The 27,912-nt window shown below is 40.0% G+C and overlaps 5 protein-coding genes and 1 non-coding gene across 11 annotated transcripts; 5 read left to right on the top strand and 1 right to left on the bottom strand.

Annotated features, from left to right (window-relative positions):
* The first annotated feature begins 440 nt into the window (after positions 1-440).
* On the top strand, positions 441-1,258 carry LOC135674965 (uncharacterized). Its single transcript, XM_065185228.1, has 2 exons — positions 441-798; positions 886-1,258. The coding sequence occupies exons 1-2, from the start codon at positions 680-682 to the stop codon at positions 1,097-1,099; spliced, it is 333 nt and encodes a 110-aa protein (XP_065041300.1). The 5' UTR covers positions 441-679; the 3' UTR covers positions 1,100-1,258.
* Positions 1,259-3,366: 2,108 nt separating this feature from the next.
* Positions 3,367-6,098, top strand: LOC135673670 (plasmodesmata-located protein 3-like). Its single transcript, XM_065182816.1, has 3 exons — positions 3,367-5,001; positions 5,476-5,580; positions 5,695-6,098. The coding sequence occupies exons 1-3, from the start codon at positions 4,200-4,202 to the stop codon at positions 5,700-5,702; spliced, it is 915 nt and encodes a 304-aa protein (XP_065038888.1). The 5' UTR covers positions 3,367-4,199; the 3' UTR covers positions 5,703-6,098.
* Positions 6,099-6,450: 352 nt separating this feature from the next.
* On the bottom strand, positions 6,451-6,524 carry TRNAI-AAU (transfer RNA isoleucine (anticodon AAU)). The gene has a single exon. It is a non-coding gene; the product is annotated as a tRNA-Ile (tRNA).
* Positions 6,525-7,484: 960 nt separating this feature from the next.
* LOC135674964 (uncharacterized) lies at positions 7,485-10,768 on the top strand. Its single transcript, XM_065185227.1, has 5 exons — positions 7,485-7,750; positions 9,005-9,772; positions 9,977-10,174; positions 10,244-10,369; positions 10,447-10,768. Exons 1-5 carry the CDS (start codon positions 7,706-7,708, stop codon positions 10,549-10,551), a joined length of 1,242 nt encoding a protein of 413 aa, XP_065041299.1. The 5' UTR covers positions 7,485-7,705; the 3' UTR covers positions 10,552-10,768.
* A 1,220-nt stretch (positions 10,769-11,988) lies between these two features.
* LOC135673669 (uncharacterized) lies at positions 11,989-17,918 on the top strand. Of its 2 annotated transcripts, none has more exons than XM_065182815.1 (5): positions 11,989-12,505; positions 12,695-12,773; positions 14,401-15,600; positions 16,895-17,064; positions 17,708-17,918. In XM_065182815.1, exons 3-4 carry the CDS (start codon positions 14,404-14,406, stop codon positions 17,048-17,050), a joined length of 1,353 nt encoding a protein of 450 aa, XP_065038887.1. In that variant the 5' UTR covers positions 11,989-12,505; positions 12,695-12,773; positions 14,401-14,403; the 3' UTR covers positions 17,051-17,064; positions 17,708-17,918. The 2 variants fall into 2 exon arrangements, with proteins under 2 accessions (XP_065038887.1, XP_065038886.1); XM_065182814.1 differs by lacking the exon at positions 17,708-17,918 and adding an exon at positions 17,197-17,610 and having other exon boundaries at positions 11,990-12,505.
* Positions 17,919-19,408: 1,490 nt separating this feature from the next.
* On the top strand, positions 19,409-27,845 carry LOC135673668 (protein PHOSPHATE STARVATION RESPONSE 2-like). 5 transcript variants are annotated; one of them, XM_065182811.1, is made up of 9 exons: positions 19,439-19,543; positions 21,194-21,295; positions 23,137-23,787; positions 24,230-24,431; positions 24,521-24,597; positions 24,690-24,729; positions 24,969-25,026; positions 25,803-25,872; positions 27,140-27,845. In XM_065182811.1, the coding sequence occupies exons 3-9, from the start codon at positions 23,173-23,175 to the stop codon at positions 27,479-27,481; spliced, it is 1,404 nt and encodes a 467-aa protein (XP_065038883.1). In that variant the 5' UTR covers positions 19,439-19,543; positions 21,194-21,295; positions 23,137-23,172; the 3' UTR covers positions 27,482-27,845. The 5 variants fall into 5 exon arrangements, with proteins under 5 accessions (XP_065038881.1, XP_065038883.1, XP_065038884.1 ...); XM_065182809.1 differs by lacking the exon at positions 21,194-21,295 and having other exon boundaries at positions 19,409-19,543; XM_065182812.1 differs by lacking the exons at positions 19,439-19,543; positions 21,194-21,295 and adding an exon at positions 19,550-19,693.
* Positions 27,846-27,912: the final 67 nt, after the last annotated feature.

The raw sequence follows: 27,912 nt of genomic DNA, 5'->3' as shown, positions 1-27,912 counted from the left end.
AGAAAATGCCAAATTTCAGCCAGTGGCTAGTCTGCGAGCTCTGCCGAAACCACTGGATTATATGCTTGTCTGGAGTTCAGATGATCCGGCCCATCATAACGATCGTAATGGGTCGAGCCCAATCTGGAACGCGACGTCCTGCCACGTCACTCGGATCCGTAGTCAACGGTTTGATGACTCTCCTCGTGATATGACATCTCCTCCTTGTCTCGCTCCGGTTTTCTTGACTCGGGCGAGTTGACTCTGAGAGTTAACCCAATTCTTTGACGAGGAATTGAGATCGGACGCGCAAATTAATTCCTTATGGATGGCAATTTTCAAGATGTCTACTTTAAATACGAGTAATAATGATTCTCACATTTGAACATCCTCCATGGCTCGCTAGTAGCCTCGACGGAAAAGACTAAACTTAGCCCATGATCACGAGTCGACTCACTGAGTTATTAACCATTCAATTCGAGAACCGCAACCGCTCGATCTACATCTCAAACACAACGTACATGTAAACTTCCACTCGTATCTCTCGGGTAACTAAATCGCTCCCCTCTGTGACCGGAGCCTTTTCTCGACACAAAAGCTCTGCTTTCCCTTCCCCATCTCTCATCACAGTAGATAAGAGCAAGTCCAGGAACTGCCATCAACTTTGCCGCTTCTTCCTCCTGTGCAGTCCGCGACTTCGATGGCCAAAAGCTCAAAGCATGGGGCAACGGAGACCGATTCACGGAGCCTCGCCATCACCGTCGAGAGAAACCTTCCTGAGTCGCGATTACAACAGCTTGGCATCAAGTCATGGCCCAAGTAAACCATGTGATCCGTTCTTCTCTCTGTCTCTTGCAGTGTTTCCTCTGTTTATTCTTCTGCTTGCTTTGATTTGTTGTTGTTCAGGTGGGGGTGTCCTCCAGGAAAGTTCCCTCTCAAGTATGATGCCCAAGAGACGTGCTACCTCCTCAAAGGGAAGGTGAAGGTCTACACGAAGGGTTGCCCAGAGTGCATGGAGTTTGGCGCAGGAGACCTTGCCGTCTTCCCCAAGGGACTCAGTTGCACCTGGGATGTCTCCGTCGCTGTCGATAAGCACTACAAATTCGACTCATCCTCTTAGATGTTCTTCCATTCTATCCATGTTTCGTTTTACTGTACCATTAGGCTTTCTTCTTTCTTGACTTGTGACTTAGCAGGAGATTAGGGTTGTCAACATTGTAGGCATCGAAGCTCTTATCGGTCAATGCACGGCCACGTTCAAAGTAATCTTGTTTGTTCCTTTGAATGAACTTTAAATGTTCCTTTGACCACTACCACAACCTTTGTGACTCGAGGGATAACTTCTGCGCAACATGATGATGTTTGAACACTCGCGTTTCTTTGTTCTTTCATGTTTTCGTCGTGTGTCATGCTATGATGTTTGTATACTTCAGTGTGATGCTTTTGCCATTACTGATTCTTTCCTTAGCATTCAGCCACAGTTTCTTCATTGGTTGTCTAATAGTTTGATCTTGAGATGTTTGGTCATCTCAGACGCTGATTTATGAAGAATAAGAAGTAGAAGAGGAACAGAAGATGGAAGACAGATAATGCCAGAAAAATGTATTGTAGATATATGGCAGATCAAGATGATTGATTGGGGAAAAAGAAACTCTCTGTGCAAAGACTAAAATTTGATGCCTTCTAATGCAATATGCTATTGTATACATTTTAGATCACTGCTGAGAGTGCTCATCATCTTAAATATAAATGTTTACTTTTGATAACTCTTAAAAAATAATAAAATATAATTTTACTATTTAGAGCCTTTTGATTACCCTCTCTTTTTCTTCACAACTCCTTAATGCTCCCTTGTTGCTCGCCATTCAATGTCGTCCGATATCACTCACCCAATGCCCCGTCAACGTTCGTTGTTCGTGATTAGAAGAAGAAAAAATAAGAAGGAGAAAGATGATCGGAAGAAGATGATGAGAACATTTACATTCCTCCAATACCATCCAATGTGGATCATCGCTTGCGGTTAGAAGAAGAAGATAATAAATAAGAAGATGATGAGGGTATTTATTTATGCTTATTTGCAAATGAGTATCTTAATGATATTAAAATTTCTTATAAATAACAAAAGAAAAGAGGGATAAATATATACAAAAATTTATAGCCGATTTAAATGTTTCGTATGCATTAAAAGTTCTTGATGTTCATTCTCTAGTATTAACTCTATTATAATTGATTCTTCATTTGTGTGGCAGAAATGGTTTCATTTCCACCAATGTGTCTCCTGTTCATCCTCGACTCAATTTGGAAGTGTCCATTCATTTTCACAAACATCATTTATAAACATAACCCTGTTTCATATACATCATGTAAATTTCTTTAACTAGCATTAGAAAACCTGTTTATCTTTCCACTTAAGCTTTTAGATGGATTTGATAACAGTTATGAATTTAATATGGTATCAAAGCAGAAGATTTTGAATTTAAATCTAATATTCCTCTTGTTTAATATTCCTCTTGATTTTAATCTCCCTCGGATCTGACGTAAATCTTTCTAAAAAGATGAGTTACCCTTTGAGATTAAATAATGGGGTAATGTAATTTTTTATGTTCTCGATTATCTTTAATATTTCGATCTTTATATTTTTAAAAAAATATATTAGTATTTTTATAGTAATGAAAGTAAAATATTGAGGTTAATTTATATTAATGCCATCGATTTTATCAATGAAAATATAAAAATAAAAAATAAAAATATAATTTTAATATTTTAATTAGTGGTGACAGACTACATCGATAGTGGCGGATGACAACGTCGTTGAAAGTCGTAGGTAGTTGTTGGGAATAAGAAGAGTGAGGTGACAAGTGAAGACTACTATGTATCTGCGTCAATATCGATACAATTGTTAAGTAACGAAATGATCACTCAGTATTTGTATTAGCGTTAACACTCACCTCTCACCGGTGATGTAGATGTTGAGTGACCTTTATATTTTATTATCGCTTTCCTCATCCATAACAGTCATCTGCGGCCCTCAGCAACATCGTTGTTTGTCACTATCAACATCGAAGTCATTAAAAAAATATTAAAATTATCCTTTTATATATTTATTTTTATGTTTTCATTAATAAAATTGATTATATTATGATAAATAAATATAGATATTTTATTTTTATAATTATAATAAATATCAATATATTTTTAAAAAAATATATATTAAAAATAAAATTAACTATGAATAATTAGCCCTAATATATTAGTCATACATCATTCTTATCTCCCCACTGAAAATAATAATAATAATAATATTCATAAGTCATATCGAGGATGAGACTTCCCCAAAACTATGGCTTCATTCCTTTTCGTGCAGTATTACTTAACAAGAGCGTTTCGTGAGTTCCTTGAAGCGGAACCTACGATGATAGTGCACTGGGAAAAATCAACCCTTCGGAAACGAAGACGAAGAAGAAGATGATGAAGGCCGAGTGTCTCTACAGTCGAGCGATGCAACTTTTCCCAAATCCCATGCGCCAAATCCCAATGGAGGTCACGTTTTACCACCTCGAGGTCCTTTCCTCCCACCGCAAGAAACCAGTTTCGGGAACGGCGACGACGACACCAGTAAAAGGAAAGGCGGAGGAGTAGGCAGTACAGAGAAAAAAAAGAAAAGAGGCCTTCTTCGCTGTTTTAACTGGGAGAGCCTCTGACAACTCCGCTCCCCGCGCTCCCGAGTCCATGAATCGGCGAGAAAAAGTTGCTGCAGGCGTAAATATCAAGCTCGGCTCGCGGAAAGAACCCCATTCCTTCCTCCCTGGTTCAGCGAGCACTGTGGACTGTGAGGCATGGAGTCAAACCATGCATTCACCATCCTGCGTTCCAGCCTCCGCCTCTGACTTGACTCTTGCTCTCGGAATACTTCTCCTTGCTGGCCCCGTTCACCACCAACTCATCACCACATCCATGCCTCTTGCCGCAGTACTTTATTCACAGCTCGCTGCACTCTCATGAACATGACCTCGACAGGCTGAGATTAATTTCCGGAACCCTCCTTCCCCCATGTCTCCTCGTCTCTTCTCTCCCTTTGGAACCCTGAAATGACTCATCATTGGCTGTTTCTACTGTCAAATTAGGCTTTTTTGTTCACTCTCTTGCACGTAGTGAGAGAGACTGCGAAGTAGAGAAGCGATAGGGGGGAGAAGGAGAGAGAAAAAGCCACTTAGTAGTAGATGGGCATCCCCAGAGCCCACCACCGCCGCCACTCTTCTCCTCCTCCAAGCTATTCATTCGCATTTCCACTGCTAAGAGTAGCCCTCACCCTCACAGTACTCTGCCTTGCCCGCCTGTCACCAGCCGCCGCCGGCAGCCTCTACAACCTGGTCTACAAGGGCTGCGCCAACCAGACGTTTTCCGGTGGAGGCGCTGCCTACGGCCAGACCCTGGCCGCCCTCTCCTCCTCCCTGACCGCCCAGGCCTCCAACTCCAAGTTCTACAAGACCACTGCCTCTGCCTACGGCGGCCAGTCCATCTTCGGCCTCTTCCAGTGCCGCAGCGACCTCTCCCCCTCCGACTGCTCCGACTGCGTCGGCCGTCTCCCCCCCATGTGGTCGTCTCTCTGCGGCGACGCCGCCGCCGCACGCGTCCAGCTCGCCGGATGCTACGCTATGTACCAGGTGTCCGGCTTCCCGCAGGTCTCCGGCACCCAGATGCTCTACAAGACATGCGGGTCCGGCGGAGGCGGGGGCGACTTCGAGGTTAAGCGGGACACGGCCTTCAGCCAGCTCCAGAGCGGCGTAGCCGGCGGGCAAGGGTTCTACGCCACCAGCTATGGATCCGTCTACACCATGGCGCAGTGCGAGGGCGACCTTTCCACCGGCGACTGCAGCGATTGCGTGGCCCAGGCCATCCAGAAGTCGGAGGTAGAGTGCGGCGGCGCCGCCTCTGGCCAGGTCTACCTCGACAAATGCTACATTAGCTACAGCTACTACGCCAATGGCGTCACCACCGCCGGTGGCGGCGGCAGCGTTCGAGGTGAGTACTGTTAATAGTACTAAAAATTCCATTTTTGTTCCTCTTCTTCTTATGCTAATCTTCACAGACGATTTACATATGGATTTGAAGCTCTTTAATCTTTCATTTTCTCTGATTCATATAATCTCGATGTAATATTTTTTTTGCCCCCGTAACTCACATTGCATTTGATTTCAATCTTATGATAGTGATGCATGGATTTTAGATTTCATTTTCACCTTGTTTTCTCTTGTTCGTATCTTGCATCTGACTTCTTGTTTCCTTTCACCTCACGATAGTTGCATGGATCTGAAGTTTCCTTTTCATTATTTTTGTCCGATACTTATGATCTGAAAAGATTTCTTTTTGAGGTGTTCAATTAATTGTTTTGCCTATTAAGAATGGTATAGACTTCGCTCTTTCTCTATGGAGGAAACATGTTATGGCCTTATTCCAAAAGCAGTGATGATGGATGGACTGGTTCTTGGTGTTCAGGGCAAACAGGGAAGACAGTGGCCATAGTGGTGGGAGGGGCAGCAGGAGTGGGCTTCTTCATCATCTGCCTGTTGTTTGCCAGGAGTGTGATGAAAAAGAAAGAAGGTGAGTAATGCTGGTAAAACCCACTTGGTCTCATTGCAGAGACTTAAGATGTCAGAGATGGCCCAACCGTGCATGTAACTCTTTGTTGTGTTCTGCTGTCTTCGTCTACTGCAGATTATTGAAGGTTGGTGGGTGACAGGCGGGGAAGAGTAATGGTGGGGAAGTGGGAGGGGTGCCTATGTACGCTTGTCCTTTGTCAAGGGTAAATGGTGAGTGGTGGTGGTTTGTCTTCTATGTGGGGGTGGTGGTGGACTGGATGGGATGCAGAGAGGGAGGAGATGGATTTGGCTGTTTGCTTTGGGCATGTGGTTTTGCCATCCAACAAGTGATGGTGGGGAGAAAGCAATGGAATAATGGCTGTATCCAATCTGGTCTCACTGCTGGGGATGCTCTCTGTTTCTTCTTCATCATGTTATATATATATATATATATAATGTCCTTACAATACAGATGTAAGCCTACACAGATTCATGGAGATTATTTTTCACAGAATACATGCTGAGGGTAAATTTTGGTTGTATGTGCTGTGGATCTCATCTAATTCTCAATTAATTGTGTTGAAACATTGAGTTCTGCAATGCTTAGATATCTCCCACTGCTGCTTTTGCTCTTGTGAGAAGCTTGCTCTCATGCAGGCTTCTTACAGTGGCTTGAACAATGCATGACTCAAACAGGATCCCAATTTATTTGGACAGCAGTATTCATTCCCAACACCATTTGCATTATTCATTGCTGACTTGTGCACCAAACAACCATAATATATTGGTCCCTATGTACTAAAATATAAATAAAATATATCATATGATATAAATTATTTACAATTTAATTATATTATAAATTTTAATATTTATAATGTCAAAAATATATATTTGGCCCATGCAGGTCTCGAACCTGCGACCTTCGCGTTATTAGCACGACGCTCTAACCAACTGAGCTAATGGGCCAATTGATTTTATTTAATAGAATAAAATTATATATATAATAAAAAATATTGTTTTGGCACAGACGAATCTTAGGGATCTCATGTCTTGTCAGCAGTCAGAACATATCCATGGCTTGTGCTGCATGCCGAGCTTTGCCCAACTGGTGAATCAAACGAGCCCCCAGAAGCAGAGATCATCATGTTCTAAACCTCTGTCGGTATAACCATGCAAGTGGAGGTGTCGCAAGCACATGTCCATGGATGGCGTGTTCTAACAAGGGCGGGCATGAGATTCCAGTGCAGCTCTAAAGGGGCGGCAGCAGCCACTTCACGAGATATCTGTGTCGATCCTCTCGTTTCCTTTTCTTATTTCCTCCGCTGTGTCACCTCTCCTAGCCAACAGAGAACAACTCGTCCGAATGGTTTGCAGATTCCCCCAGTTGCAGTTGCAGGCCGTGTGACCTCTCGAGCTTTGAGACAGACAGTGGAAGCCCTTTTGAGGGACTGATGGGAATTGGTTCCTCCCTGCTCTCAGCAGACTTCTGTTTCCATGCATTAGATTTGTCTATGTCGTTCCATCTTGTGAAAGAATTAACCATGATTAATGAAATGGGCATTCGGTAATTAGTGTATAAGCTCGGAATGGGAATTGCAAGTTTGGCAATTAAGCATCATAAAAACAATCTGGTTTTGTTGCCGGTTTTTCGTAAACAACTCAGGAAACAAAAGAATATGCTTGTTTCTTGTTTTCGTAAACAAGAAGACCTGAAACGTTTGACCAAGGGTCTCCAAGACGTCGACGTGGCAAACGGACGTCTGCCCTCCTGCGGTCCACCGTCAAGCTCGGAGCCCAGCCTTTCACGACGTATATCCGTACAAGGAACGCTCCGTTATCTGCCCCGCTTCCTGCTTCTCTCTCGATTCGTGTTTTGATCTTTTCTCGCCACGCCATTTTTAGGCAGTCATAATAATAAGCCAACAGCTCTCCTGCTTTCTCTCGCCTCTCTATATATGTAGCGATGGAGTTGTGTGGTTTGTTGGAGGTGTGAGTTGTCTTGCTAGGCGAGAATAAGGTGATCTTAGGCTATCAGTAAGAACGCTCCGAGGAGAACAAAAATATTGCTGCGGTGCTTTAGGTCTTCTTCTTCTTCTTCTTCTTCTCATTGCTTCTTCTTCCGGGGATCGAGAGTCGGTGAAAGAGGCATGTTGCAGAACATGATCGAACAGAATCCCGAGGGGCTCTTAATTGTAAGCCATGAGAAACTCTCCTTCCATTTTCATCTCTTCTTTTTCGTATTTATGTAGTCGATTCCCTGTGCTGACATGCATTGAGAATGATCATGTTTCTTTCCTCTAAATTCCTTGTTTGCTTTGAGAGCATTTCTCTTGGAAATCGAACTGCAAGATCGTTCTCTCTTAGCTTTCTGTTCTTGGACTCCGTGGAATTATAGAGCTTCAAATAGCTTCAGGTCTCGTGAATCCTCCTCCACCAAAACTTGTATGACGTTGATTTCTTCTTGTTTCCATGCATGTCATCCATCTCCTAAAGTTGGTAGCGTAGCTTTTCAGCGTTGTTTTCAGACAACTTTCGAGCATGACCTCCATTTATAAGCTATTGGCTTATATGGGGTGTGCGTTCTTTTTTTCTCTCGGTTGATGTCGTAATGCTGTTTCTATTTCACTTCATTTTCTCTCTACCGGAGACTAAAATGATTCGGATGTTTCAAAAAACACGCATTGTGAGGCTTACATTAATCAGGAGAGATAAAACAGAGATACCAGTCGTCAAGAACATATACCTGTTTGAAGGGCTGTTCTAAGCTTTCTCATCCCCACATGATGCCCATTAAGAACACAAGCTCCTTGCAGTACGGTAAAGCGTCCCGATTCTGCTTGATTTGGACAACTCCGGAACGAATTTAATGTGGGAGAATCTTTCACTTTGGCTGGTCGAGGTGCTTTGTTTGAACATATCGTGAACGTAAATCTTCACTTCCTCACGTGTCTTCCATGCAGGCCGCATATCCATATGTACACGTACACATGTGTGTGTATACATATTTGTATATATATATATATATATATATATATATATATATATATATATATATATATATGCGCCATGCATGAAGCAAGTCGACAGGAGATCTCCGTGTAGTGTCGTGAACTCGTTGTCGTCGCTCGTCATTGCTCGCGAAGCACCTTTCTGAGGGAAGACGGAGGTCAACGGGCTCATTGACTTCTTTGTTGACCCAAGTTAAAATGGACTAGGAATGAATGTTATACTTCAAACAATTCTTGGCAGTATTTATGCAGAAAGGTTACTATCTGTTAAATATGAAAATAAATGCTAGGAGTAGCTTTGTTTTATGTTTCTGATTTGTAGAAATATAATACCTTTTTTCTTCTTTATTTGTTTTCCATCTTTCATATTTTCTTAGATAAGAATCTTTTTCTAAATTATTATGGCTGGTTATAGAATAGTGTGTTGTTTGGAAGCAGGAGGGTATCTCCAGCCCCATCGCCGCTCAGCTTCTCGACTTCTGCGAAGACGACGACGGCAGAGCGGCCGGTGACCTCTTCCCAGGCTCCGATTACCAGCAGCACCAGCCCATCCTCTTCGCGCCTTATGACGACGTGTCCTCCTCCACCGCCGCCGCCACGACGGCCGCCAGCACACCGCTTTGCTGCTACCCCGGTGACGACGCCTCGTTCTCCCCCTTCCCCTCCTTCTACGCCCTCCTCGACGCCTCTCCACCCCGGCCCGATCCCGATCCCGAGCCCGACCTCGCCCACTACCCTTCCTCCTCCTCCTCGTCCTCGAACCCCCCTCCTCCTCCGGCGATTCTCTCGGTCCCGCCACCTCCGTACTCGGGGGATCCGTTCGATCAGCTCGTGACGACGGATGCCATCTCCAGCGAGTACCCGTTCGACCACGGGTTGGTGGTCCCGGTGCCGGCGGCGGGGCCCTCAGCGAGCCAGCAGCAGCACCCTCATGCGGCGTACGAGGAGGAGCGCTACTCGGCGGCGAGGGGAATGCAGCAGTCGTCAGAGCTGGTGAGGCTGGAAGCGCCGCCGTGCGGGTTCATCGAAGGGGTTGGAATCGGGGCGCTGTACTGCGGCGGGATGCTGTACGGCGGCGAGCGGCCACAGGGACTCTCCGGTGGAGGAATGCCGGTGCTGGGCCCGGTCAACGTGTCGGATAGCAGCGGTCTGGGGCCGTACGGCCAGGACGCGATGCCCCACATGTACAGCTCCGGCGACTTGCAGGTACCTGCGACACAATGCCTTGTTGTGTTTGATCTACTCCAAGAACTTCTTGTGTTCATAACCATTCCCTCTTCATCTTTCCTTTACCATAAAACTAAATCTGGTACTCGTGCAATGAAAAGATCCAGCTTTGTTGGCTGAGAACTATGGCTATTTCCCGCATTGCCCTCTCGGAAGATTCAGTATATTGTTTCTCCTATGAAGGTTCTTGGCGGAGGCAGCCAGCATCTGATGGGAGGATGCAGTGGCAACCAACCCCCGGCGCCGCTGCCGACATCCGACGTCGCACCGTTGGATGACTCCGCCTACAAAGTTGGCCGCTTGTCCGTGGAGGAGAGGAAGGAGAAGATCCACCGGTACATGAGGAAGCGCAACGAAAGAAACTTCAGCAAGAAGATCAAGGTAAATTAAAGCGATCTCATTTCATGTCGAGTTGGGGCAGCGATTCGAGCTGACGAAAGGCGTTCGCAGTATGCATGTCGGAAAACTTTAGCAGACAGCCGACCTCGAGTCCGGGGAAGGTTTGCGAAGAATGACGAGCTCGGAGAGGTGGCAAGACTGAGCTCCAGCAGCCATGAATTCGACGACGACGAAGAAGTAAGCTCTCAGCCTGCCTATCTAGATATCATTCCTATGGAGAGTTACTTCAGATCTCAGCGACTCTGCTCGTGCAGGCGGTCGTCAAGGAGGAAGACATCCTCGACTCCTCTGACATCCTTGCACATATCAGCGGGGTGAACTCGTTCAAGTACAACTACACCCTTGAATCCTGGATATGACTCGTGCGGCCTAAACAAGGAGAGTTCATCATCCATTCAATAAACTCAATGGTGTGGAGAATGTTGTTACTACGACGAGTTCTTCCCCATATACTTCCTTATCTCCATGTTTCGACTTCGAAGAATTATGCTCCTGCATTCACTTGTTAGCTGTGAAGTTAAAAATAGATCTACGAATTAGATTGCCATCTGTACACTTCAAATTACAAATGCTTAAAAAAATTTGATGATTATCGTTGTTCATTTTCATATCTGATGGCTAAAAATACAATGTGCTCTGAGTTATCAGAACATTAGATATCAGCTGCTTGGAAACCCAATTGTCTGAGCAGAACCAAAGTTTCAAGAACAACCTTTCTGCTATCAGAAGCAAGCAGAGAAGTCCTACTTGAATCAAACCAAAAAGATGACTTACTTGATTCAACCGGAAAAATATAGTAGGAGAAAGTCAATCGAATGAAAACGTATTTGGCTGGTTCATCGGGAGAAGCAGTCAATCTAGGCTACAGGAACATCCTCTTCAACTTAAAAGAGTATCAAATTCCAATCTTAAGAGCTGAGTCATGGGATATTTTAGCCTCAAGCATGGAACTCTGTGCCTGAGCTTGCTGCAGAGCATGATAACTAGAGGAACAAGCATGCCCTGATTTCTACTTCCCATCCGATTAAGCAAACGAAAAGGTGGGTTATCATTCAATCAGTACGCAAAATCTAAACTCTGAAATAAATGTTGGCCAAATCATGATTATTGAGTTCATTATTTAATAGGATTCAGAGGCATTATTGGAAGACATCTCATAATGAGAAATTACTTCCATGTGGACGGTAAAGTCGAAAGCACTCATTTTGTTTCCATCACAAGCAACCATCATTCCCCGGAAAAGAGACGATGGGTTGTGAATGCCACCTTCACAACTGGTTAAGCATCACCGGAGATGATTATGCTTGCCTGCAACATGATTCACAGGATATCTTGAGGCATTCTGATTTAAGGATTACAACTGCTGAGAGCAAACAATGCACACAGTAGGATTGTCAACCCACAAGTTTGGACGATGATCCAAATGCTTTGTCTTTTTCGTTGAGCAGGTTTGTGTTGCTGTGATCCACATGGTGACAGACTCACATCACCACCCTGCAAGTGATCTGCCAACATGCACCTCAATTCCCGCTGCTCGCCGCCCACACACATTAAATTTCGTCACAGAGCAAATTGACTGCAGCAGAACAATCATAATCTGCTCATTATGATTGTTCTGACATCTCAATGCTGGTCATCCAACAGAGCCCCGTCTTGGGGTCGTGAATCGTGGTTGAGGTCTCTGACAGCTAAATAAGTACAAGGGAAACAAGCAACCAAACAGGGGATTGATGTGGGGACAAAGTGCTGGGCGGTGGACGCACCACACACCCGCGCACGGTCGGCACCCTCTCTCTCTCTGCTTTGAGTAGAGAAGCCGAGTAGACCGGGATCCACTACCTCTCTTTGTCTTTCATCTTTACCGAAGAGGAGGCGACGAAATGAAGCACAAAAGAAAGAACAAAATCGAACAAAGAGAGAGTAGATATGGTCAATGCGTTGTAATTTTCTCGTTTCTGTTAATCGAGGCGGTAAAGGAATCCGTCGTTTTTGTTATCGTATGACTAAAAATCCGCTTTTGGGATGTGTTCTAAAGGAAAGATCGGACTTTGAGGTCATGAATCACATGGGGGTGGGGAGCAGGTGGCATTCCCACAGCTGATGTCGACGTCTTGGATTTGGTTTTCTTGGGTTGCTTCCTTCTCTAGTTATTTAATTCTCACACGCTGCTGCTGTCATTAATGGCGAATTGGGAGGTTACAGTTGTTGCTGGTGATTTGCTGGACGTCTTCGTTTCCCTGTGAGGCACCTGCAGCTGTTCAATGCATAAACGGAAAAGAGAGGGAAAAAGCTCACACGGACTTGGGAAAGGAGGTGCCTTTTTCTCCTCTGCTACTCTCCTTAACCCTCCCTTTACATTTCATTTCTTATTACCCTTCTCTATAGGACGAGCAGTCACCTTTCTATGACGATCTTAATCTCTGTCGTCTTCGTTTTCTCTCTTTACTGATCAGTCACCCTCTTCTTGCTGATCCTCACCGTCTGTGTTCTGTTGGTGGTCAGATTTTGGCTTGCTAATAGAGAAGGATGGTCCCTTACTAGAAGCAGGATCAACCCAAGTTCGCCAATCTTTGTGTCCCAGGTGAGGAATTTGATGCCCTGCTCTTGCTTTTATCTTTAGTTCATATCCTTGTTGAAATCTTGTGAAGGGTATGGATGTTGGGAATCTGATATAGATAAGAAGGAACTTGACCAAAATTCTCCTTGGAAGAATAAAAGTGGAGACTCAACTTGTGATAAAGCTTTTGTAGGAAGAGAAGGAAATGCCATTCGTACTGTTTGCTAGATATTTTTTGGAACCTAATGACAGTCGTAGATATGGTGGAGATTTTTCTTGATCCTTCTTTCTTTTGGTGATTTAGGAGAATGGCTCGCTTGCATAGCTTATGGGTGCTAATGAAGGCCCTAAAGTTGGAATTTTATGTGTCATGAACAGGAAGGAAATTACGACCTGAAAATAATATATTTTGAAACCAAAGAATCAACTTAAATTCAGCAGTAGTTGTCATGAGGCAAGTGCTTTCTGCTCATGTTTTCCTCATCTATTTCTGCTGCATCTTGTCAATGGCTGGGATTTTTGTCTTTACATTTGTGTGTGTATGTGAGGGGGGGAGAGAGAGAGAGAGAGAGAGAGAGAGCTTTGGCAATTGCATGGCGTAGTGTCATTAGATTGTAACTCTTTGATCGACGCCATGACAATGGTGCTTATGTACCTTCTTTATTTGGCTTGATAGTGCAGCACAAGCCAAAGGGGTTAAATAATTCACTTTATTTGATGCTTGTGTGAGTGTCTTTGTGTGTGAGAACAGGAATATGTTATCTAGTGCCCTGCTTGTGGTAGCAAGGAAACTAGCTCTACTGAGAGCTAACTCAGTACCATAAAGATTGCACTGTGAACTAGTAATCAGTAGAAACATCCACAGAACTGTGTATGCATTCACATTGGCAGATTAGCTAGGTATAGTAGCAGAGGCAGGTTTTTGGAACCATGAAGTGAAAAATTTTAGCTCCAATATTGATGGTTTCATGAACTTCATGACGAGAAAAAAGAACAAGAATCTGAAGTTTATCCAAGTTGCACCTTCTGATAGTGTAATTTAGTGTGCTCTAGAAGTACAATGAAATAAATTGCACATGATGCTTATTCCTAGAATTGTACTTTCTTTTCTAATAGTGAAGCATGAAGTTTACCCAGTTGATTATTATGAAGGTTAGTGTCTTGTGTGCTGCTCCATCATGACAATGGCAAATATAAACTTGGAAGGGCAATAAACCACTGTGATATGAACATGCTGTATTTTCTAGTTTGGAGAAGACGGCATTAAATTTATTGGCTTATGCATCAAACAGCCAAAATTTAGTGGAAGATGCAGTTAGATCCAAAGAACATCTCCATTCAATAATCAGATCAACTTTCATGATTAGATCATCAGTACTGAGAAAAATCTTGCACAATATTTTGTTGACTCGGGAGAAGTTAGTTCTGGCTTTCATGCTATCTATTATGGAGATGGTTCTGTGTTAAACATCCCTGCTAACATGACTGCTACTTGTTGTCTTTAAAAGCTCAATGCATAGGAAAGCTGCACAAAGCATAAACCATACTGGGTGATTTCTTTTTCGAATATTCACCTGAGGTTCAGTTAGGAAAAATAATTGGAATTCCTTCAGCTAAAAGGATATCTAATTCTGTAGAAGGATTTTTGCAGAAAATGGGCCTTTTGGAAGTCTCATTGCCGATTGATCCAGTCAAGCAAGATGTTGGTACAGAAGAAAGTAGACTAAGATTAATCAGAACCAGAGAGACGCGGTCCTCAAATTTGGTACACTCTCCTAAGACTTATAGATCATTGTTACAAGGATCTGAAGCAAAATTCTCTCAAGAGTTGATCTTTTCTTGCTCAAGTACCAGATCAACTTCCTCTGACCTGTCTGCTTCACCGGCACATAGCTTTGTCACCTCAGCGCTTGTTTACTGTGTCTGGGAAAGTAGCATGCCTTATTTCTTATTTGTTGTAGATGATGATGGAGGTGACGTATATGTGGCTCATCCTCTGAAGATTAGTCCCTCTGTTGATAAGTCCCTGGATTACATTTATCTGTTCCATTCATGGAAAGCAAGCAGAACTGCATCAAACAAAAATGTTTCTAATGCTTCACATGTTGTTGGAAAGATGAAGGTATCGAGTTCTTTAATTGTGAATTCCAGAAGATCTAAATTCATGGAAATTGAGTTTGTTTTATTTGGTGCCAATGAAGAATATTCGAAAGAAAAGGAAAAGCCATTATCAAATGTCAAGAAAAGTAATGGGCAATCCAAAAAGGTGGTTGAGATGTTTAGGCCAAGTCATTCATCCATGCACAATCCTAAACTTAAGTTTGGCGAATCAGGTTCTCGGTTTGAGGACCTGTGGCAATTTTTTTCTAATGAGTTACAAACTATTTATGAATCAGATTGTGCAGATCAGCTCACAAATGGTTTCCCACCCAATCTTGAATTGGCGGCAATAGTTGTCGGAGATCACAGATATAATAGCTCAAAAGATGTAGCTTTTGGTGGTTGGGGCCTCAAATTCCTTGAGAAAGTTGAACTCAATGATGCTGATTTTTCTCAAGGGGTGCCATCATCTTCTTCCAAAAGTTGTAAAGAGAAATCCGAAAGTGATAGGAAGAAGACTGCCAGGAATGTGACTGTTTTAGTTCCGGATGGATTTCATGGAGGACCAGTTGCCGAATTTGGTGGTCCTTCTAATCTTATTGATAGATGGAAGACAAATGGACATTGTGACTGTGGGGGGTGGGATGCTGGGTGTCCTATAAAAATACTAAACAGTGAGTCTAACAGTTCAAAGATTTTGCCCCAGGCAGAGATGGGAGAGGATCACAAGTCATTTGAACTATTTATAGAGGTGCAGTGTACATTTTTATCCATGTGATTATTTCATTTCTTTTGGCCTACCTTTTGATATTTATTATCCATGTGATTATTTGCATTGATTACTGGAACTTGTAGGCATGCATGTTTCTTTTAATAAACATGATGTCCGGCAACTTATACTCTTTTAGGTGAGTTCTATAGTTGAATCTAGTCTGGATATTTCCCTCATTAGAGGTTTCCCGATATCTTAGTATTTGCAGATATGATTTGTTATTTTATTTGACAGAAATTTTATATCAGGTGCTCTATGTGATAGGTTTTCTTTTACTTCGAAGTATCTTTCATTTTGTAATCCATATTATTTTCTGATTGGTTTCTGATACATAACACCAGCGAGCTTTGGTTTCTTCTCCCGCAGTTCTCGGTCTCTCCTGTTCTTCTAATGGTGATTGTTAGACCAATTATTATCTACCTTTTCTGATTTCTCCTGCACTTGTTTATCTTGTCAATCTTGCTGGTGACAGTTCCTAAACCAACTGCTAAATAATTGTCAATTACATGCAGATCATTCTCTATTTCTGATAATCTTGTTTTCATTATGGTTTTTTGTAGTTCAAATCTCTGAAACTTGTCTTGTTCACACACATGCTTTTCATTTCTAATCTGGCTTGATTTTTACCAAATAAAGAGTTTCATATTCCAACAGGCTGGCGTATCAAAAACTAATAATATGCTACAGTTTTATGCTGTATATCGAATTAAACATCTCCGAATACCTATTTTATAGTATTTATTTATAATTGCTCCCAGTGATCTATGAAGATCATATCAGGTAGGTCATTAAACATGTCATAGGTGATCTATTTGTTAAACCATTGCAATCCGAACTCCTAATCCATATAAATGCACAAGCCTTTAAATGTTCAGGACAAGTTTTTGAGTGGGTTATACTTGACATTGCTAATTCTTTTCTGAACAATGCTGTCAGTATATTTGTATTTCGCATTTATTTATTTGGGTAGAAATGGAACTGGTGATGCCAAATCTGATTTGAATTACTCATACTAATCACATAAGAAAATACCACTTGATACTCTAAATCCCTGTTGCTCACTCCATTCTTCTTTTCTGTTTACTTAAGACATAGTGGGTGTCTGTATCGACGTGGCAATAGCTGTATTACCTATTGATTGATTTCTTTGGTTAACCATATATGAGACTGTGATCGGCACACTTCATGCCAAATAGCTGACAAGGCACTAGCTAGCTGTTTCTTTGTGCGATTTTTGATAAATGAAATGGTTAAATTTGCTTGCATTTTTCAGGGTCATAAGCATGGAGAACCTGCTTTCCAATTGTTGAATGTGAGCAAAGACACATACGTCGTTAATGTTCAGCCAACTCTATCGGCTCTTCAGTCTTTCTCCATAGGAGTTGCAGTCATCCATTCCCAGACACCAGATCTGTATCCAAATTTGTGATTTATGGAAGTTCTGTAAGACTTCTACCACTCTTTTTATCCTTCTTTCATCATGTAATAAGGTTTAATTCTATATAGTGATAAGATTATAGTATTTTTGTTTCACTTTGCGGTTTTCAAGTCAGTGGTGTCTAAATTTATATGTAGGAAAGAGTAGGAGATTTCTCCATCAACTCAAGCCCATCTTGCTTAAATTCCAAGTTGGCTTCAGCTCAGTAACTTTCTGAAGTCAATTGTAGCAGTTGAATTTGCATGGACTTGCTCTGTTATACAGAAAGGATTCAATCATTCTTATCAGCAAAAAGTAAATCTTGGAATAGAATCAGTCCTTGTGCTTGCATGTGCTGTTTAGTCATCTTTCTGTCACAGTTTCTGAATTTCTCTGATTCTTTGTTTTTCTTTTTTGTGTGCTTCTTTTGCGGTAAAATAAAATAGATCTGCTCATGTTTTTCATCTATGGATGACAGATGACTCAACACAACATATGAAAATTAATCAGGAATATGTGTGGTTCTAAATGTAAGAGCTTATATCTCAATATGATCTTAAATTTCTAATCAATGTCATTGTATCTAAAGACTTAAACCTGTAGATTACACATGATATATATATTTATACTTTTGACACAGTTTCTCTTTTTCTTTTCTGGGTTTTACAGGAAAGGATATGATCCTAATCTTATTGAAAAATGCAAAGTGATCACCCATTGGTCCCCAATCCATATCTGGCACAATTCTGGCACAACTGGACAACAAAAGGAATCCATCCCCCACACACACACCCCACATCATAGTTTTGTAGTGTTTGCTTGGTCTTCTCATGTCTCTGTAGCAAAAGTAATTGTGCCTCAATGGAAAGCTGTGCGCACATGTGGAATCCATCAAAGGAAGAACACTATGTGGAATCTCTAGAAAAAGGGTTGCATATTGTAAAGCATAAGCATAAGATCTGGTTGTGAAAATGACATGAATTCATAAACCCCTCTCAAGCAATCACTACAACTAAAAATTATACTAGGACTTGGAAAATTAAATATGGTTTATGGGTGAAGATCTTGATCTTTTGGATCTCCATTAAAGATAAAATATATAAATATATATTTATTTATTAAAAATAAAATATATTTTAATTTGACCCATGGATCGTCTAATTGAAAAATGAGTAGCGCATGTTACAAAGAGTCTAGGAAATATTTTATGACTCAAAATCTAAATATGATACCTCTTTCCTGTCTAAGTGTACATCATGATTCAGCTAAAGCAATACTTATGAAAGTGGGTTGTCTCTTTGGACTATGTGATATGTACTTTCAATGCTTCTAAATTTTGATTATCTGAATTAATCCAAAGGGAGAGGTATCAGGTCGTATCGAGCCAATTCGACATCGTCACATTGAAATCATCGTAATCTTCTCGAATAAAATTAAAATTTCTATCATTACCCATTTTGTAAAGCTCTTTTCGAGCCTATATGACCCTACACGATTAATAGTAAAGTTATGACATTGATTTTCGCCGCTCAAAGGAATAAAAGCAAGATAATATCGTAAAAAGAGATGTGACTCAAGAACATCCCAAAGGGTATCCCAACACAGTAAGAATGCTTAACTTCAAAGTTGTAATGAGATCGTGGTGGTATGATAATACCATCAATAGTGAGGAAGCCTATGAGAACTTGTATCAACACCATTGGTGGTGAAGTTACCGCAATGGTTCGTAAGGTGTATTTAAGTTGATGATGGCTTCATAGGACGATGATATACTACAGTAACTTTAGATAGACCGGTGGAATCGATGCTAATGTGGCTCAATCTCATGTGACATTAGGATCACATGTATTCTCTGAACCAAGTCAAAAGTGACTAATAAATCTAAAGCTATGGCCATAATTAAACCTATCACGTAAAAGAATATTATTCATTCACGAGCTGCGCACACTATCAGCTTTTTTTTTTTCCCTGAAGTATTAAATGTAAAAATTAAAAAAAAAATATTAATAAGGAAAAATTGCATATATATTTATATATAAAACCCTTCAAAGTCATTTTAACCCTATAAAACTCAAAAGGTTTGTGTACTTCTTGGGAAATATTAAAACATTTGTTGATGTTTTTCTTAAAAACCTCAATTAAATGTTGCTCACATGTTATGAGGTTATTGAAAATATTATTATCAGTGATTAATTGGGATTTTGTAATAAATATCAATAGAATGGTTATATATATAAAAGGATGGATGTATAATTTTTCTTCCCCATAAAATTACTGGAAAAGATAAAAAAAATAAGGGTTTTTTTTTTAATGTAAAGAAACATATTCTCCTATTCTTTTTTATCTTTAAATAACAATCGCTAATAAATCGGTCATTGTAGGCTGAGCTGAGCTGGATGTTTACGAACTTCCCCGAATCGTACCGTCTTCGTCTGCGTCTCCCGATCGACGACGACGACAGCCTCCTCCCCCGACCGCTGGAATTCGCGGAAGCGTCATATGCAGGTGAGGATCCCCAGAAGCCAATTCCAGGGTTCGCGTTTGATTCGGTTACGTTTGGCGTTTGTTCTTTCTCTACCCCTTTGGAGCCATTCGTTCGTGGTCCGGAGAACTTCTCCCACGTCGTGAGCGTTTTGGATAAGAATGCAAAGCAAGGTCAGCTAGGGTTCTGGATTTTTCGTTACTTGTTCCCACTTATCGGAATCGATCGAAGTTTAGGAGCTTTTTGGGGTTCTCCTCGGTATATTTATCGAACTTCCTCTTTGATCTCGACCTTATTACTTTTTTCCTGATCGATAAGATATGAGAATCTCATCTCGATATGTTTGGTTGTTCAAGTATGGGATAGTGCTCTGATGACTGTAAAGTTCTTCATGACTTTTTTTTTCTCTCCCTGGGTCGCGTGGAGTATGGCAGTCATCATGGATTTGCCGGTCTGTTTTCTTAGATCGAGTTGAAATTACTAGGATCGCAAGTACAACAACAATCTTGCTTCTGCTTTGGATTTGAAGTCGATCCCGAAGTAAGGATACAAGATGGCGTCTTGATGTGTGAATTTGGTCTATTAATTTTAGGGGCGTCGAGCAATCACGGCGTTGGTTTGGTATTGTGCCACTGATAGGGCCAGGGAGAGGGCTTATAATCTCTTTTCTTTTTTCCTAGTTATCATATATGATTGCAATCTTCATAAGTTTTCAGTCAAAGGCGCTTTTCTGGCATAAGGCTGCCATTACCTCCATTTCTACTGGTTTGGAAGGCATTGATCTTACATGTGTAGTGTAGTGTGATAATTATCATTATTGCTGAAACTCTTACATGTGTAGTGTGTCAAACCTGTGTTCTTGTAGGCCTTCTGTTTTCCTTTTTACCCATGCTCAATTGTTTTGTTTTGTCAGACATATCAAGCATACATCTTAATGTTGGAATATGTTGATGGTCTTGATCATCTCAAGTTACACTATCTAGATCTAGGATATTGGGTATTCAACAGTAGCAAACTGTAAGCTTGAGTTGTAAATCTAATGTTAATTGTTAATCGTTGTATATCTTAACTCTTTCTTTTCCTACCTTAGTTTGAAGTTTTTTGTTGTATTGTACAAAGTTTTAAACTCATCAAAGTTGCTAAAATAAGTAAACAAGCTGAAATAAATGTCTTTCTTTCATCAACTTCGAAAAATTTTGCTTAATTGTGGAAGGTTGCAAAATTGTCCAAAGCTTAAACTGCAGTAACCATACTCAGGCCCTTTTTGCTGTCAAAAGAAATAATGTTATCTGAGACCCTTAATACTTATATGGATTAAACTATAGTTTCTATCATGACATTTTGCATAAGACCATTGATGTCTTTAAATTACCAAGCATTTCACTAGACTGATACTCAATGCACATAGCTACTATCTGCATGTATCTACAACCATGTTTACATGCGACAGACTTACATCAATTCCACATTTTAGAAGGTTTACATGATGGTTTCTTCTGGAGATCTGAGTATTTACTAAGTCTTCTGTCCAAGTAAAACTGAGATAAAGCCAAATTTTATTTGTGAAAAGTGAATCTCTTTGGCCTCTGGTGGAACAAAAAGACTGATTTGTTTACTACTTGAAATAGTTCAGTTGTACATTTTCTCTTGTCATTCTAAAATCCTGACTACAGGAAAAAAGCACTGGCGAAGTACCTGGTAGTCTTTAACCATATCCACATTAGTACTATTCCTCAATGACATCAAATTAGTTGACACATTTGGATTGCTCAATGGTAAGAATTTTTTCTAAGTTATTAAATGCTTTAGGGGATAGCTAGCTGATTGTTTTTAGCAGATATTTTAGGTAATTATCTATTTCTCTTTAATTGTGGTAATGACTTAGATTATCTGTTCTCACTGAACATTTGAAAAGTTCTATTTCAATTATGAAATGATGATTTAGATTGTACAGTTCATCTTTCCCATTCTGCGTCAATTATGATAAATCTTTGAATGGTTAGCTTATGCACAATGTGATCATCTCCATGTCAGAGTTAAAACACTGGTACCAAACAAATAGAACCAAATAATGAATTGGAGCGGAGTTGAGAAAGTGGCCACTCGGTTTCAAGATAGTCTTACTCGTTATCGGGTTGAGGAAGTCCTAAATCTAAGTAAGCCTTGGAAAATAATTAGCACAATTTTGGAGTAACTTCCACAAAATTTCAGAATTAGTTCTGCTGTTATTGTGGGAATGTTTTCTGTCTGTTGTAGTTTACTTTATGCACTTGAATATCCTTTCCTTTGTGCACATCTGATGTCACTACATGAACTGAACTTTTTCCACTTAGATGTACAACATGCATAATTGTAAGGAACTGCTAAATCTAATTAGTTATAAGTAACACATAATTAATTTAATTAGCCATTTGCCAATGTTGATTCGTCCACACCGATGAAGCCTGCCCTGATCAAAATGCTCTTTAGCCTTAAAAAATGACCAATTATGTTATTGGAGCAGCATTAGCTGATTGTAGTGATGGTTTCTGACAAAAGAAAGGTGGAAGAGGGCAGGCCCTGAGGCAGTAATGATATTGCAGCACTGCTCCATCATCTTATGAGTTTGGATTGCTAAAACAGCGTCGTCAGAAGCTGAACTAATGCTTCAGCTAACTCTTCCAGCCCCTGAGCCTCATATAGAGCTTCCTTATCTTTAAATTAAATGATGTAGAATAAAAGACAGGACGTTTTGGATTCCAAGTGAAGGCTCCAATACTTCCAAAATTAAGATATCATTGTTATTGGCTTTTGTGAACATATGCCTTTTATTACTAAATGATGCCATTAGTTCACATGTAGGATGGAAGTATCTTAAACTGTAATATTATTTTGGGATCTTGAAAGATGCCATTTTCACTGTTTAGGGTGTTGTAATGTGTTTTTCCATACAGACTGGTACAGTTGATTATAAATATTCGATTTGATATATACCTCATCCTAGGCTAAGAGTTGTCACCCATAGGTCCGCCTTGACAATATGTGAATATTTAGCATCGCAAATTTTATTTTTCCCTTCTTAATGTGTTCCCACCCTTACCACCTAAGATTAGTGTCAGTTCAGTTGCTAAACTTATTTACTACATTTAGTTGTTCTTTTTTCCTTCTTTATACCTTATTTCTTTCCTGCACCACATTTTGATGGGCTAACTTGGCCTTTTCTTATTCTGGAACCTTACATTTGTTCACATAGAGCAATGCACTTCTGGATGAGTTGACTTGGTATTTCTCTTTGAAAGTTGTATATTACTCTTTCCTGACAGGAAGTCAAAGCTGCTCCAGTATTATGAATCCTTTTGGTCCTGTTATTTCTTTTTCTGGTGTTCCTTTATTTGTGATACAAGGTTGTGGTCTTAAGTGGCTTGTTGACTGTTAAATAAGGATATTGTTAACTTTTTTTAAGTGATGACTGTTTCATAGATTAAAAGCACTAATTTTCTCTATATTGTGCTGACATAATCTGGTTCACTTTGTTCTAGTCATCAATATGATATTTCTAGGGTTCAAGAGATGACTTCTTGCCACATGAATATTGTTTTAGAGTTTATTTAATTTATTTCTTAACATTCTTGTGTAGGTGAATGGTCTACGGACAATGTATGCATGAAAAGAAATGGAAGCACATTCGGCTCTACCAGCGAGGAAGGTAAATGTGGAGCAACTCTGTACTTCTGGAGGCTCTGGCGTTGTCTCATCATCTCTACCTGTTCTACCAACCACCGTGGAAGAGTTCCCTAAATTACCAGATTCCCAGAATATTTTAACGGGGAAACAAATAAGAAGTGATCAATTGACTTCCCATTACACTCCTTTTGTTGCTGACAGTGGAAATGTTCAACCCTTGTACCCATCACCTTCTGGATTTTCTTCAGATCTTGATATTTCTTCGATTCTTCCCCATGAGAGGCATACAAACAGTACTCTCCTTGTCAGTCAGTCACTGAATGAAGTCTGTTTGCCTTCAGCCTATTCTTCATATACAGGTGCTTTTCAAGTATCAACTAGTAACATCCCTAAAGATCCAACTGAAGTCACATGGTGTCCAGATTCAGATCAGGGCATTCTTAATTGTTCAGATGATGGCATCACTGGGAACAATCAAATCCAAAGCAACTCAATTGTGATGTCTGATGACCTTAATAAGCAAAATGAATGGTGGAGTGAGATAATGAATGAAGATTGGGAGGAGCTTCTAAATGACAAAACTGTTGCTGAATCTCAACCAAAGGTATTTGCATTATCTTTAGGTAAAGGAAAATTTTAGTTGTAGTTCAGAAACTACTGTTTACTCTCTCCCCCTTTGTGTTGTCCATTAGCATTGACATTTATTCTGTTCAATGTAGTAACTATTGGTTGTTGCTTGTTGCTTCTTTCTGACTGCAAGAATACAAGGTACTTGTATTCTTCTGGACACTGGATCATGAGACTTATATTGAAACAACTGTCATAAGTTCATAGTGTTAGAAATCATTATATCATGTAATCTATTATGCTATTTACTTTTGAACCGTGTAGCCCTTATGGCACTCCATATATATTACATAAGGATTAAATGATATAAGTGGATAATCATCTTCATTTGGTGCATGAATTTTCTCATATCCAACATAACAGTATAATTCACTTGTTCAAGATTGCAACTGGTTCATATGTTTTCTGATTTTCTATAGGTTGTCTACCCAGCTGCCCAGAATATGTCAGTGCACCAATTGCAAACCCATCAGTCTGTTCCATGTCATTCTGGAGAGATTAGTGCTGTCACTGGTCCGTTGTCTACTGCTACTGCTGCAGCAACCAAGCCACGCATGAGGTGGACCCCAGAGCTCCATGAATGTTTCGTAAATGCTGTCAACCAACTTGGTGGCAGTGAAAGTAGGTTCTCCTGTTGGTATTTTTTTATATCTGTTTCTGCTAGCTTGCTGAGTTTTCCTCTTCACTGTTAATTATTGTTACACCTTCAGAAGCAACACCTAAAGGAGTACTGAAACTCATGAAAGTGGAAGGCTTGACAATATACCATGTGAAAAGTCATCTACAGGTTGGGACTTTGTTCACCTTCTGGGTATTCATTCACTTCTATGACATTTCCTCGTACAATTATAAAATAGTCCTTTTTTCACTTTGTTTCAGAAATACAGAACAGCTCGCTATAGGCCAGACTTATCGGAAGGTTAGTCAAAGCTGTTCATGACTTTTGAGCAAAAATGGATTTACATTGTTTTATTCTTTGAAGATAATTCAATTCGCTTCTTCATTGTCTGATGACGCAAATGCTCATGGAAAAGTCTTTTCCTTAGTTTGTGATCTGGATACTGTTGAAAACAAAATGTATTATCTGTTAGTATATGCTAGGTATCATAGTGTAGACTGTGTTTTATTTTTAAAATACGTGTTTTCTTGATGCATCAGGGATGTCAGAAAAGAAGATTACTCAGAGTCAGGAAATACCTTCCCTAGATCTGAAGACGTGAGTTGATAAATGCCTAATAAAAGATTTTTATAAATATATGTTGTCATCTTGTAGATATTTAAGAATCTCTTTCGGTATTGAATACTTCTTCAAGTGGGGAAAGAATCAAATAATTTGTTTAAAATATGTATATGGTTGTCTTTCATGCAAGACTTAGAAATATGTTTGCTAAATCTATGTTGTTGAAATGTATTTATTTTCTTCTCACCAACATTTCTGATGTTTCACTGATAGTGGTTAAGCAATTGCAAAGCCAAAAAAAAAAATTATATTGACTTGTATATGTTATCCATCATGACAAATGATTCATTATTTGATGCTCAAATGAGTCTTAGGCATGATTAAGGTATCAGTTGGAATTGGATTGGAATGTGGAACTGGTATTTAGTTGTTTGATCAGCCATCTTGTCTTGATCATATAGCTTGATACTACTTGGTGTACCTTTCCTTTATTATTATTTTTCCAGTGATATTGGATAGTACATGTTGGTATACTGATTGATGTCTCAGTATTGTACCGATCGACTGGTTTTCAAATCGGGATTGGGTTAATTTTTAAAACCATGGCATTAGGTATATAATAGTTTTTTGTGCTGAATTAAAATTTATTTCTCGATCACACTTTCATATACCAAATTAAATTTTAGTTAACTCTCTTGTGGTTTTTAGCAGCTAAATTGGATTTGTGCATCCTATCTACCTTGCATTACTAGTCAATTGGCTGTATGTCCCTTTGGTTGACTTATTGATCTTGCATTCCATGTTGATAACAGAGGTATTGATCTCACTGAAGCACTGCGACTTCAGATGGAAGTTCAGAAACAGCTTCATGAACAACTCGAGGTACGTTTTGTTGATGATTTACAAGCATGATTTAGCTTGCTCTCACTTTGCTGTATCTGTAAGATGATTTCTGAACCTTTGATCTATTGACCTGCAAATGAACTCCAGGGTTGTCTATGACTTAACATATTTTTCTTGTATCTTCCATATCATTTAAATTGCAAAGAACAGGTTGGCATCATGCTTTTAGGGCTCTAAGGGTTACCAAAGCCCTGCATTACACGAGTCTGACCATGTAGCTTGTATGTATACAAAATGTTGTTCTCCTCCCTTTCATCATTTTTTTGGGTCTTTTGTTTTGGCATTCTGAAACATTTGGTTTGTGCTACACCGGCCGGCCAAAACCTGGTACAAGAATGAACCATAACAACACACCAGACCAAAACCTGGTCAAGTTTCATATTTTCAATTATACCAGTCCTTACCTGCCAGAATTCATCAACCCAATTGGTAACCAGTATGCAAACCTGACAATTTTGCCTGATACATTTAACGACTCCTTTTCTAATTTCTTTCATTCTTGAACTCACAACACTTCTTAATCTCACTCTCAAACATTAATCTCCAGTCACATGACAATGCTAACCTAGACCAGGAAGAAGCACAACATCGTTTTGGTGGTAGTAACCACCTACTTATAAGGCATGACTTGTATAATGATTAAATCATTACATTTACAAGTTTTGACTTAAATATTTTTTTATGTATGATCAATATATGATCTTCATGTAATTTAGAAGCATATACGCTTGCATTTTCTGGTATATGATTCATAGTAATTCTTTAGAACATATTCTGATTCATTATCGAGGCAATGGAACATAAAGGCCAGGATTTAATTAGGGTTTAGGAGTTCAAAACTAGTATCATCTGCTACCTTTTCGCACCAACACATGCGATAGTACAGTACCTATGCCATATCAGTCTGACTGATGACTGATTCAACTAAAAACTATATTGCATATTGGTTTTTCTTAATTTATTATATAGATTTTCCACCTCCAAGTTGTTCCTGGGAACCAAATTTGAAACTCAAATTTTCTGCATCATGTTGTTTACATTCTTTCCTGCACTATTAATGCACAATGAGAACTTTTGGCTGATAACCACCCTTTCTTATGACATGCTATTTGTGTTGATTCTGAAACATTGGCTTTTCATGGTCATTGCTTACGGACATGTGAGAGAGGCAATTTACTTTGAGTGGTTCGAGGCTCTCTTGTTTAGTTCCAGTAACAGCTTATTTGTCTGTCATTACCTTCCACAGATTCAGAGAAATCTGCAGCTGAGAATTGAGGAGCAAGGGAAGTACCTGCAGATGATGTTTGATAAGCAATGCAAGACGACCATGGACAAGCTCCATGCTCCATCCACCGTGGAAGAACCATCAAACATCTCTTCTGAGCTGACACAATCTACTGCCAAGATTGAGTTCCCAGATGCAGGAAGCAACCCTATTGATTCAAACAAGACAGAGATCACTGAGCAAATAGGTAACAAGCGGAAGATGCCTGATGTTGAACCTTCCAATCACAAGGATGTGGATGCTGTTACCGATTCCCCTTCATCAGCGGCAAAATGTGCGAGAGTCGATGATGAGGAGGCATGAACTCCAATATCAGCCTAGATCCACTCTGATGAACTATGCAGTTAGCTGGTGATATCAACATCATCAGTGTGATGAAAGAATTTCCACTGCAAGTGCAAGGTTTTCAGCAGACACAAGGAGGAGGTCCTATGGTAGCATTTTCTGGATGATACTTCTTCCCTTTCTATGTGGATAAATAATTAATCTAGGGTGCAGAAGTTCGACTTCATCATACATTATGATGCCGGAAGTTTTGGGAAACCCAAATCGTAATGTTAGAAATCTGTACTAGTGAGAATGTTAGTCCATTCTGTAAGATGTATTTCCTTTTACTAGCGTAGTAAGTTCTTTATGGACCCGCAAAATTAATAACGAGTGCTTGATATGTGTGTGTGTGCTTATTCTTGCTAGGATAATTCAAAAATATTAATTATTTTGTATTATTTTAAACT

The sequence above is a fragment of the Musa acuminata genome, chromosome BXJ1-5 (assembly GCF_036884655.1).
Source record: "Musa acuminata AAA Group cultivar baxijiao chromosome BXJ1-5, Cavendish_Baxijiao_AAA, whole genome shotgun sequence".
Taxonomy (NCBI): Eukaryota; Viridiplantae; Streptophyta; class Magnoliopsida; order Zingiberales; family Musaceae; genus Musa; species Musa acuminata.
This window is presented reverse-complemented; position numbering and strand designations above follow the sequence as displayed.